A 12,716-nucleotide genomic window follows, 5' to 3' on the forward strand; every position below is an offset into this window, starting at 1 on the left:
AAAGCCAGAAGTGAAGCTGTGATTCAAATAGTAGAGTACTAACCTTGAGCAAAAACAAGAAACAGAGCCCAGGCCCTGAATTCAGGTCCCACTCCTGGCACAAATGGATAATTAAGTAATTAATTAAATGTAGATTTAGAACATTGTAGTAAATTAAGATGTACCTGATCTATGGGAGTGTCTGTACATTTTTTATTTGAACTATGAGTGTGCCTATGCTTTTTGTATTTCTTTGAAGAGAACAATAATGAGCATGTATGGAGTACATGTATTTTGTATATTACAAAGTCAATAAGAAACCTGAGCAATCTGGGTTCTAATGACATTTTCATTCATCTTCATTCAGTTGAAGGTGATTGCAGAATAATCTACGATATCCTTAACTGCACTTTAGAAATTCTCAGTGCTCCACACTCAGAAAAAGCCATTTTTGTATTGACTGCCCACATCTAAGTCAACTGCCAAAGATTGGTGAACACCCATTTTATTAGTTTGGGTGAAAGATTGCATTTCTCTCTACCTACCTGCATGAAAGAAAGGGTGGGCTGAATGAAACAGAAATTGATGATTGTTTAGGTATGCAAGCTAAACAAGTAAACAAATTACTGAAATTACTGATTTTAGCCAAAGGAGGAAGAAATTATTTGGGAGTGGCAATAAGGTTGAAATACCTGTGAGAAATCATATTTTGGTATTACATAGACAATTATAATAGCTAGGAAAAAATCAGAACAGAATGTGATGAAACCAAACTTCCTATTGTTGCCTTGGGTAAATAGATAAAATACATACATAAAAAATAAAAAAAATCCATGGGCTGGGAAGGTGGCTCAGTAGTAGAGCACTTGCCTTGCATGCCTGAGGCCCTGGGTTCAATTCCTCAGCACCACAAAAGGAAAAAAGCTAGAAGTGGCACTGTGGCTCAAGTGGTAGAGTGCTAGCCTTGAGCTGAAGAGCTGAGGGACAGCGCCCACGCCCAGAGTTCAGGCCCCACGACCAGAACCAAAAAAAAAAAAAAAAATCAAAAATCCAGATGGGCAGCCAATGGTTCAAGCCTGCAATCCTAGGTACTCAGGAATATGAGATCTAAGTATCAAGGTTCAAAGCCAGCCAAGGCAGGAAAGTCCCCAAGGCTCCAATTAACAACCAGAGGGCAGGAAGCAGAGCTGTGGCTCAAGTGGTAGAGCACCAGCCTAGCAAAAAAAGCTAAGGGACAGAACTGAGGCCCTTTGTTCAAGTCCCAGTACAGCACATACACACATACACACACACACACACACACACGCGCACACACACACACACACACACACACACACACACACACACACACACACACACACACACAGAGAATCTTCAAATATGTGTTCCCATCCTGCACTTTGAGTCTTTAGGGGTGATACTTACAGAAATAGTTGCCCTTCAAACAGAACTGGATTATCAAATAATTTGCTCATTTGCTTTTTTAAACTCTTCCCTTTGCACTTAAGACTGATAGACATCAATTCATCACACTCTATGAGGTCTTGCATAACGTGGCCCTCCCTCAAAATATCAAATGCATACCAAGTACCAGACACTACTTTTAGGGGTCAGAACTTAGAATTTACTTAACTGTCACCATGACATAATCATGATGATAGTTTGTTGTTGGTTCATATCTGGCAGTCAAACAGAAGCATATCTTTTCTTTGATAGGGATATTTTGAATTCTAAAGTTTCAAGTTATCAGAAACAGAGACGCTGAGACAAACCCAGTCAGTTCTTGCTTCCCTGCTATCTCATTTTACTCTATCTAGACCTGAATCCAGAAGACAGACTGCACAATTTCAGCCACACTAAATGACAGGCACAGAGGGCTTGAACTGGCCTTCAGTATCAGGCTAACTTCTACATTTTGAAATAAATAAGCCTGAAAATTTAGCTACATTTCCTTTCTGTCTGACTTGTCCAGTATGTTGGACCTTTCCATTGTCCTTCATCAGTCCTGGGCCTCTTCCCTCTTATGAAATACATAGCACAACCTAATTCATTTATGTTTCAAGGACTCAATACGTTACCTCACCTTGCCAACTTTGCCATTTAAATAAGGAGCCTGAGGCAGCCAATGCCAGTCCCTAATTGATGAATTACCAGTGATAGATTTTAAAGTAGAATCATGAGGAGGAAGCACAAAGCTGTTTTTGAAGAGAGATCCTTGTGCCATCCCCATTAAAATCACATCACTATTTTAACTCACTTCTGGCATAGAAGTATACTATTTGGCTACCAAAAGTTTGCAGGAAAAGAATAGCTAGTATTATCAGATAGAAAGGTGATTTTTTTACATTTCAGAAATGGCCAAATCATAGTTAGAAGGAGTCATCGGGGGAGGGGGGAAATCACCATGGAACTGGCTATTCAGACCAGATCAGTTGTACAAACCCTTCAAGTTCAAGTGTTTCCCACCTTTTTCAATATAGCCAATGATTTGTAAAGCAGTGAACACCTTGCAAGGTTTCTGCTTGTTCCTATACTCATTTTACTTCCTCATACCAAGTCTTTTCACCCTCACTGAAACAGCCAGGGAGACACATGATTCAAGACTCTGCTCTGAGAAGTACAAGTTGTCATGTCGAAAACGAACTTTACAACTTTGGTTGTGGGGGGGAGGATTGGGTGGGAAGGGTGGGGGGAGGCTGGGAAGGGATGGGAAGGGTAAACAAAGGAGGAGGCTACAATGCTTGATAAGAAATGTACTCATTATCTTGCCCATGTAATTGTAACCCCTCTGTACAGTATTTTCACAATAAAAAATTTAAAATTTAAAAAAAGGAAAAAAAACTCTGCTCACATGGTCCCCTTTCCTCTCCTAACCTTCCAACTTCTCATCTACTTACACATTATTGAGGACTAACATTGGACTAAGTCACCTTCAGAAAGATTGCCGTGCATGTTTACCATCTTATTTATGGATATCTATTTCTGCCAAAGAAAATAACCACAGAAGGCTGATGACATAAACAAGTAGCCTGAAATATATCTTAAATGCCACTGGTGAAAATACACTAAGTAGGAAGAGGAGAAAAAGACCAAGTAGGTGTCAAATAGTCATGGAGCTCATGAAGAAACCCCATACTCATATTTATATCCATGAGGTTGTGAATATGCATTCACTCTGGTCTTCCTGACTTTTGGCCAAGACAGAAGGAGAAAACGCAAAACTGCTCCACCACAGTCTAGGGGTCAAGTCCTGTGGAGCAGCTATGCCTGGTGTTAACAAATATTTATTATCTACAGTCATACTCCATTACTGCTGAGCCTTAATGTTAGGGCTCTTAAGACATTGTCAATAGGAAAGGCTGATGTGGAAAAGATGGCAGAAGATGACTCCCTAAAATATGTGAATACTGTGAACCATTCAGTCTAGTATTCAACACTAGTATGGTCCTTCCTGGATGTTGCAAGTTATGCTGGCATAGTTGACTATAGTTGACTATGCTGTAAGTTCCTCCTTCTTGCTGCATACTCCACCTTGACTCAATATGCCATGTGACATATCTTGTGCATTTCAGTTTGGTTTGTAATTCTTCCTGTCTCTCTGGAATAGCCTTTCTCAAGGTGTATTTGCTGACCACCATTGCAATAAAACCATTTCCTCATGCAACTTCTTGTCATCTCAGCTGAGGTCAGTTTCCCTCACTGCTACTCTGCACATGGAACCAAACATTTAGATCTCTTTGTTAAACTGGGTCACCTGTTATTTGCCAGTATTCTGTGACATCTTTGACCAAATCTTATTGAGAGAACCTAACAGAATAAGAGAATCAACACTTTGTGGTTGTTGTTAAGCTACAAAAGAATCAATGGAGCCTGGAGGTATGGAGAGTATCTGCCTAGCAATACAAATCCTTGGGTTCAAATCCCAGTACCCTCACACACTGAAAGAGAATCAATTAACCTAACAGTTGAAACTAGAATTCACACTTCTCAAATACACCATTGGACAGAACCAGTATCTTATAGAATCTCATAGTGTTGACGGCTGCTTGGTCCTTCCCTCGGGTATCTGGGGTGGGGAAAAAAACACTAAACATTGATAACCACCAGGAAAAAGTTTCACATTCATTGTATAGATCAAATGGAAAATAACTAAGAAGCTAAAAGTCAAAGCAACTACATAGGATTTCTATCATAGTTAATAGTATTTGTAATGGAATAATGACATCAGTATTCCCCCAAATGTGATATATTATGAAATGATAATATATTACTATCTTTACTGTAATTCAAAGTGAATATATCCAAATAGATGAACTTTTAATTAAGTTCCATAGCCTGCCAATCTGCCTTTCCTTTGTTTGTGTGACTTAGACAACAACTCATTGTAACAAATTATAGGGATTTTAAAAAAAAATGGCCAGCCAGTTGCTAGTGGCTCCTGTCTATAATCCTAGCTACTCTGGAGATTGAGATTTGAGGATTCTTGTGCTAAACCTGAGACAACTCATCTACAATTGAAAAAGCCAGGAGGAGCTGTGATTCAAGCGGTAGAGCACTAGCTGCAAGCAAAAAGCTCAGGGGCAGTGCCCAGGCCCTTATTTCAAACCCCAGGACTGGGGATGTTGGGGCGGGGGGAGAGGAAATACATAAACTACTAAAGGACAAACTACTACTAATGAATATTTTTGCATAGATAAAAAGAAAAATAATCCTGGAACTTTTTTTTTCAGTAAGTGCATGAACTTTTCTCTCTGTTGTGAGGTCTTTATACATAGCAAGCTTCGGTCTCTTGTACACTGTATCAGGCTTGTTGATTGCCCAAACTCTTCCTTTCATCATTCCTACCGAAGGTTTTGTTTCACCTCTCTGATCTTCTGGTTTTCCTTATTTTCTTCCTACCTTTACCTCTTTGTTTCCCAGGCCTTTGGTCCATTTCTTGATTCCTCAGTCTCAGATAATGTGATTAGAAATATTATCTGAATGAAGACACAAATGCAAAGCAAAAGTTTTAATTGAAAACAAAACAAGGTCCCCCATCCTGCTTGTCATTGTAATCCACCAAAATGATAAAAATTCTTCTAGAAAACTATTGTGATGGAACTCACTTAATATACAAAGTAATTAAATGTGTTAAAACTTTCTTTTTCAGATGGCAATTCCTTTGTAGGCCATTATGTCTTGGATCTCACAATGTAGCCCAATTCTGGTTCTGGCTTAAAATCTGCATCAATTTCCCCTTAGTTTCCTGATATTATGATTGCAGACATACACTGCTGGACTTAATTTCTATAATTTTTTTTCAGGGAAATACATAGAACAAAGAAGGGGTATTGTCAATCAAATTAAGGATTGTACATAATTGTAGAAAAGTGTTCACAATAAATATCTTAAGGGATACTATTTTTTAATATCTGAACAAAACAATTTTAGTTATTAACCTATCAAATAGGCAACCAAATTTACTGACAAACTACAAAATATAGCTTGAATGCAATTTTCTATGTGAAGACATACCAAAAGACAAACTAAAAATTAAAGCTTTTAAGAGCATTTTGACATTATTATTTTTCAAATTATTTTTGCATTGTCAAACATAATTCTAAAATAATGTTGCTAAAATTTCAGGTCACTAAGAACTTAAAACAAATTCTATGAGTGGAATATAAACATTCTTCCTTAATACAACAGTAGCATTTTGATATTGTTTCAGAATTGTGTCTTTTTCCTCAAATTGTACAATAAAAAATACACAGACCATCTTTGAAAAACATCTATAGTGATTACCAATTCATGTTTGGTTTTCAAAATTAATGAAAGTGACATAAGTCAGCTGTGCATCTCCAGAATGATATTCATTAATTGTGTGGCACTTTTGCTATTTTGTTAGGTTTCTCCTTCAATAAGCTTCTTTTTAAGCCAAGTTCTCTAGGAAATTGTGTCCTCTTGTGGTCACTGGCAAAAACAACATGTTTTCTGGAAGAAGCAAACCAAACAATGGAAATAGAATTTAAGGTTTCAGGAAAAGTCATTTGTGAAAAAAGGGAATCCCTTGAAGTGAAGGAAAGTGGCAGTTCAAAGTAATCAGAAAGGGAAAATTAATTGAAAGAACATGGAATGTAAATCAGTTGATTTATATTCAAATCACTGATGACTAAAAAGATACACAAATGCTAACTTTGCAACAGAACTTTGAAAAAATTGCTGGGCATAACTATTATTGAGACCAGCAACTCTCTGAAATAATTATAACAATATATTTCAAGCAGGTTAATTGGCAGCCCATGTGAGACGTCATCTTTCCACATTGTACTTCATGGATACAGAAGCCTATAGTGCTTTGATCCCTGTTTGATTTTTTTCATTTTATTTCCAGGTATAATGTTTCATATTTAATAAGCTTACTTCCTTGTTCTTCAAGAAATTTAGAAAAGAAATGTAGATAATATTAAGTTCATGCGCTAAACCATCATTGAGAAAGAGAATGAGTTTTGATTTAGGGCAAGGTGTTCAAGCATCACTAAGGTTACTTGGTAATCAAAAAATAATAATAATCTACTTTTACACAGTTCTCAAAGTCACCAGGGCTGGTATAACCTTTGCATTACACTTCAGCAAGATCCTCGCATTTGCAAACCACTCAGGGTAGTCTGTGAAATGTTCACAAAAAGGGTGAAGTCTTGCACAACCACATTTGATAAAGTGCACTCGATTGTAACCTTCCAATCTGTGCTCTCTTGAACTTCAAGTCCTCAAGCCCAAACTCCAAAAGTGAGCTGACAATTCTATAGTGTATTTCCTTTTCTTATCTAAAAGTATTTATAAATAATTGTAGCTATGAGAATGCTAAGGGTATCTTTGAACTGTAAAGATACATACAGACTTATTGTGTATGCTCAGTATGAGATTTCTAACTCTGTTACTTCTAAAGGCATTTTTTGCAATTTTCTTTAAACACAGCACACATTCCTCAGGAAGGGCTGCAAACATGCCAAGCTTGCAATTTGAAAACAAAGCTCGTTTTGAATTATCCAAGTGCAAAAGAAAAAAATTGTTTTCGGTTAAAATTATTTCAGGGACTTATTTTAGAAGTAAACAAAATGACTGGATCTCAGCTAAACTTGCTTTCCCAAAGAAGGTAGCCATCCCCTGACATCCCCCCAGTGACACTCAGATCTAAAGTAAAACTGCTAAGACTGTACTTAAAAGCCTGAAATTGGGATTTTAGAATAAGGCAAATCTTTATAGATTCAAGTGAAACACTGTGGAAATTACAATTGTTGATGCACAGGAGATAATGCAGAATTACATCGACTTTTCAGCACATAAAAAGGGAGCATTGGCACTGGAGTAAGTGTGGAAAAGAAAACTGTTAGATAAAACGTTTGATAGAGCTGAGTGGACACACTCCACCACCGCATGTCGCAGTTTGCAAAACAAGAATTATCAGCCCCAGATATGTTTGAGAAGCAATTCACCTGACAAGCTCCTACTCCCCCTCCACCCTTGGCACCCCCCCCAAAAAAAATTGCCAGCCCTACTTAGGTACTCCAAAACTGGTTTCATCCTTCACCAGTCAGAAGATTTGAAGAGAAATGTCTTCTTATAAATGAAGTCATCGATGGTGACCTCTTTGAAAAACACATCCATGGCCGGGATGCTCCTGATTAGGTCATTCGTTTTCCAGACTTTCTAAGCTTGCAGGCATCCGGAGCTCCGCTTCAGCTCTGGAGGTCCCCAGAAGGGATGGCCCAGGAGCCATCCATCCCGTGGAGTTTAGTGCTAGAGAAGGGCTGGGCTCCCCAGTTAAGAACTAGCCTTGGAGATTGATGACGGTGCAAGTCGGCTGGCTAATGACCTCGGCCTCTCACTGTCTCAGACAAGGGTTTCTCCCCCACCTCTCCTTCCTCCTCGCCAATTCCCCTTGGTCAGGTAAAGTTTCCTTTACATTTTGCCCACGTTTTCCCTGTCTTCCTCATCCGTGACCACAAAGAAAGGAAGCAATCGTTCCATTTCTGTCCGTTTTATACTCAGCTAAAGCATCCCCCACTCCCCAAGTAAGACTTCAGTTTGACAGTGGTAACTCCAATGAGGATTTTTCGAGATTTCCTAAATAAGAATTTCAGAATGCTGGGCTGTTCAGAGTTACATAGGGGAGAATGTCTGCCCTGCTCGATAGACAAGACACGAAGTCCTGTAGGAGGCAGATGCGAACATGGGAAGCCGGGTGACTGCTAACTTGAGGACTGCCTACAGATTTGACGCAGCAAATTAAGTGGAGGCTAAGAAGAATTTGATTTGCACACCCGCTGTCAGTTTTAACCATGGCAGGAGTTGGCGAAGCAGCCCAGCTGGCACGCTGTGGTCATTGTTTCTGAGCATCTGTAGAAAGGGTGAGGCACAATTCCCGATCATGACCCATCTCCCCGCCCCCCCCCCTCCTCCGGTGGATGTAAAAGTGCTGTGGATCAGGTCCTTCCGGATCAGGTAACTACAGCCTCCTCGTGCCTCCAAAAGGTGAACCCCCACAAACAGCTCAGGGCGCTTCACACCCCGGGGTTTCCGGGACCCACCCTGCCAGCCCCAGTGCTGCCTGTGCTCCGGCTTCCTTCTCGGACTCCCGGCAACCACAGCCAAGATCCTGGGTCCAGAACCCAAAGGGGCGCTGGCCCGTCGAAGGGTTCCCGCCCTCTCAACCGTGGGGAGTCGGTGGGCGGACCTCTCAGCCTGAGATGGGAATCCCAGCGCCTCTAAATCGACCCCCCCTCCCCGCCCCCGGATTCCGCTACCTTCTTCCTTTGGTTTGTTTTGTAACGTAAGGAGATCAACCTGAAATGATTCTTTTACCCCCAACTGGATTCCCCCCACCCCCAAAAAAGGAAAAGAAAAGAAGTCTAGCATTGCCAAGATTGGCTTTCCTTCCAGCCGCTGCCCTCCCGGCTCACCAACTTTGTTCCTTCCAGAATCGTCAGTACCTCCCTCTCTTGGTTTCTGCTTACTAGGTACAAATGCTTACAGGTCAAACCAGTCCCAGCTACTGCAATGCGTTCGGGCGCTGGAGCCACAACTTGCCACTGACCCGCTAGGAAGGGGGGTGGGGCGGAGTGGGGACACGAATCCCCACTTCACTTTGAAATGGGCTGACCTGCCCAAGGTCATAACACAAGGCCTAACTTCGGGGTGGGTAGAGATGAGGTGGCCCGGGGTTCCCGCCACCTGGGGCTAGCAGCACCGCGAATCCGGGCCTGGGCGAGGGCACCGCACAGCCCTCCTCTGGCGAGGCGAGGCTCCGGTTCCCCGAGGGCAAGCCTTCCCTCTGCGGGGAGACAAGCTCGCACCTCTTTCTAGCACCTTTGGAGGAGTCTCGGTGTTCACGGCGGTGGGGACGATTTAGATTGGGTCACTGATGAGGGGGAAAGAGGGCCCAGACACTTCTCCGGGAGGGGTGGTGCGTGAGCTGGCGAGGCCGAGGCAGAGACCCACCGCTCCCGCGGTGAGGCCACGTCTTCACCCACCACCGGGATGCCAGGGGCCCCGTCGTGGCGACGGCGCCCTGCGAACCCCAGGGGTTCATCTAGCTGACCTTTGGGAGGGCTCCGCAGTTGCTACTTTTCTTGCCACTCCCGCCCCAGCAATCTTAAACCCGGAGAGATCTGGGGTGGGACGACGCCGGTGTCACCGCCAACGTCTCAGCCACGACGTACGGGTCTCCGCCGCGGCCCGGGGCAGTGCGCGCCGGCCGCTTCCCGGAGCTCGCGCTCGGGTGCGGGAGCGCTGCCCGCGCGCTGGGGCGCGGAAGGAAATCGCCCCGCGCCCGCCGCCGTACAGGGAAGGGGGAGGGCAGCGGGGAGGCGGGCGGAGGGGCTGGCCGCCGGGGCCAGGTCGTTTTTGAATGGTTTGGGAGGACAGATTGTTAGACCCGGACCAGGCGAGGGTGGGGAGCGAAGGGGGTGGGGAGGGAGGGGGGCAGAGACGTGGGGAGAGGGAGGGGGTACTGGAAAGCGGAAACTTTCCTATAAAACTTGGAAAAGTCCCTCCTCCCCACGTCAGGCCAATGACACCGCTGCCCCCAAACTTTCCGCCTGCACGGAGGTATAAGAGTCTCCAAGTCTGCAGCTTTCGCCCAACTACCAGACGCTTCGCGGGCTCGCCAGCACCGACACCGATTCCAGGAGGCCGAACGGGGCGTGCGTGTGGCGGCTGCGCGCCTTCTTTTTGGACCTCGGGGCCCTCCACACCGTCCCCTCCCCCTCCCGCCCTCCTCCCCGCCTCCCCCGCGCGCCCTCCCCGCGGAGATCCTCCCGCTCCCTCCTCCCCGCTCCCTCCTCGGCGGGCCGCACCGCCCCGGCCGGCGCCGCGCGCTGGGGAAGCTGGCGGGCTGAGGCGCCGCGCTCCAGTCCCTCTTTCCCGGGCCGCTCCTCTGCCCCGGGCCCCCGAGGCCGCGCACATCGCCCGCCCGAGAGATGATGCAGGACGTGTCCAGCTCGCCAGTCTCGCCGGCCGAGGACAGCCTGAGCAACAGCGAGGAGGAGCCGGACCGACAGCAGCCACCGAGCGGCAAGCGCGGGGCTCGCAAGCGGCGCGGCAGTCGGCGCAGCGCGGGCGGCGGCGGCGCGGGGCCCGGCGGCGCCGCAGGCGGGGGCGTCGCTGGCGGCGACGAGCCGGGAAGTCCGGCCCAGGGCAAACGCGGCAAGAAATCTGCGGGCTGCGGCGGGGGCGGCGGCGCGGGCGGCGGGGGCGGCGGCAGCAGCAGCGGCGGCGGGAGCCCGCAATCGTACGAGGAGCTGCAGACGCAGCGGGTCATGGCCAACGTGCGGGAGCGCCAACGCACGCAATCGTTGAACGAAGCGTTCGCCGCCCTGCGGAAGATCATCCCCACGCTGCCCTCGGACAAGCTGAGCAAGATTCAGACCCTCAAGCTGGCCGCCAGGTACATCGACTTCCTCTACCAGGTCCTCCAGAGCGACGAGCTGGACTCCAAGATGGCAAGCTGCAGCTACGTGGCCCACGAGCGGCTCAGCTACGCCTTCTCGGTCTGGAGGATGGAGGGAGCCTGGTCCATGTCCGCCTCGCACTAGCAGGAGCTCCCCACCCCCTCGGCAGGGCCGGAGACCTAGGTAAGGACCCGCGTCTGGGCGCCTCTAGCTCGCTCAGGTGGTAGATGGCCGGCCCGCTGTCCAGGCCGAGCTCCCCGTCCTCCTCGCTGCCCTCTCGGACACCCCGCTGTCCTCGCAGCCGGTCCTGCTACCTGTGCCCCACCAGCGTCCGCGCTAGCGAGGGAGGTCCCCAGGGGATGCGCCCAGCCTGGTCCGGGGTGTGGGGGTGCGTGAATGTGCGTGACAGACAGCGGGAAGGCTGAGCAAAGGCTCCTGGGTCAACTCGAAGGACGATGTTGCCAGGGCCTCCGGTTCTTTTGGCTTGAAAATTTCGTTCTTCTTCAAACAAATGTTCCCAAATTCCACCTCCTCCTTTCCGCCCACCCACTTCCTCTTGCCCTTGGGCTGAAATCCTTCCAGGTTGTTCAGCCTCGTTTCTTCCCTGGTGGTGATAACACAGCTCAACTAGTCTTAGAAAACAGCCACAGAGACCTAAAACAATAACCAACTTTCCCCCCTCCCCTCCCCTCTGGGTTTTTGCAGATGTCATTGTTTCCAGAGAAGGAGAAAATGGACAGTCTAGAGACTCTGGAGCTGGATAACTAAAAAAATAAATAAATATATATATATATATACCTAAGATTTTCTTGGAGATTAGAAGAGCAGAACCCAGATTGAAAGAAACAGGGCGTGGGGCGCACTTTTAAAAGAGAAAGCAAGCGAGACAGGGCCGTGGACACTGATTCCCAGACGGGCAGCGGCACCATCCTCACACCTCTACATTCTGATAGAAGTCTGAACAATTGTTTTTGTTCCTTTTTTTGTTTGTTGTTTTTTGTTTTGACGAAGAATGTTATTTTTTATTTTTACTTTTCATGCATGCATTCTCAAGAGGTCGTGCCAATCAGCCACTGAAAGGAAAGGCATCATTGCGGACTTTCTCCATTTTAACATGGTAACAATGAGAGGGATTGCAGAACACCTTTAAAAATAAAATTGCTGGGATCAAACTGGCCTGCAAAATCATAGTCAGTTAATTCCCTTTTTCGTTCTTCTTCTGAGGGGGGAAAAAAACTTAAAATACAAAAAAACGACATTCTATTTATTTATTGATAACCCATGGTAAAATGCAAATAGATCCGGTGTCTAAATGCATTCATATTTTTATGATTGTTTTGTAAATATCTTTGTATATTATTTTTCTGCAATAAATAAATATGATTGAAAATTTTAAGAATTTTAGAGTTTGGTCTATATTTTTTAAGCTCAGGATAAAATTGGTGGTAAATACCTACTTGTTTAACACTGGAGGCACCCTGGAGGGAGAGGGCACTAATATAAACAAGCAGTGAAAAACTCAAATAAACCAGCCACCGACAGGCACAGACATGTTATTTTAAAAGACAGTTTTATTATTATTCTAGTTTGGTGTTCAAGGGGGGCTTAGTAGCATCTCTTCCTCTTTTATCAATCCCCCTACCCCACTCCAGCCAGCAGCAAAGTATTCACATATCTGCTAATTTCCTTACTTGTTATTGGAGGTAGTTGGGCTAAACCTTTCCGATAAGCAGCATGAATCCACCATTATTTTTTCTCTTGTTACTGTGTATTTTTGTGGTACCCTGCACTCTTTGAAGATCCTTG

At 45.4% G+C, this 12,716-nt stretch overlaps 1 protein-coding gene across 1 annotated transcript; it reads left to right on the forward strand.

Moving 5' to 3' along the window:
* The first annotated feature begins 10,080 nt into the window (after positions 1–10,080).
* Positions 10,081–12,304, forward strand: Twist1 (twist family bHLH transcription factor 1). The gene is made up of 2 exons (XM_069997246.1): positions 10,081–11,093; positions 11,616–12,304. The coding sequence occupies exon 1, from the start codon at positions 10,440–10,442 to the stop codon at positions 11,052–11,054; it is 615 nt and encodes a 204-aa protein (XP_069853347.1). The 5' UTR covers positions 10,081–10,439; the 3' UTR covers positions 11,055–11,093; positions 11,616–12,304.
* Positions 12,305–12,716: the final 412 nt, after the last annotated feature.

Source organism: Dipodomys merriami, unplaced genomic scaffold (genome assembly GCF_024711535.1).
Source record: "Dipodomys merriami isolate MVZ:Mamm:240054 unplaced genomic scaffold, mDipMer1.0.p SCAF_5, whole genome shotgun sequence".
Classification (NCBI taxonomy): Eukaryota; Metazoa; Chordata; class Mammalia; order Rodentia; family Heteromyidae; genus Dipodomys; species Dipodomys merriami.

Excerpts from the sequence above, each read along its gene's own strand:
- Twist1 (XM_069997246.1), top strand. The coding sequence starts at position 10,440 with ATGATGCAGGACGTGTCCAGCTCGCCAGTCTCGCCGGCCGAGGACAGC.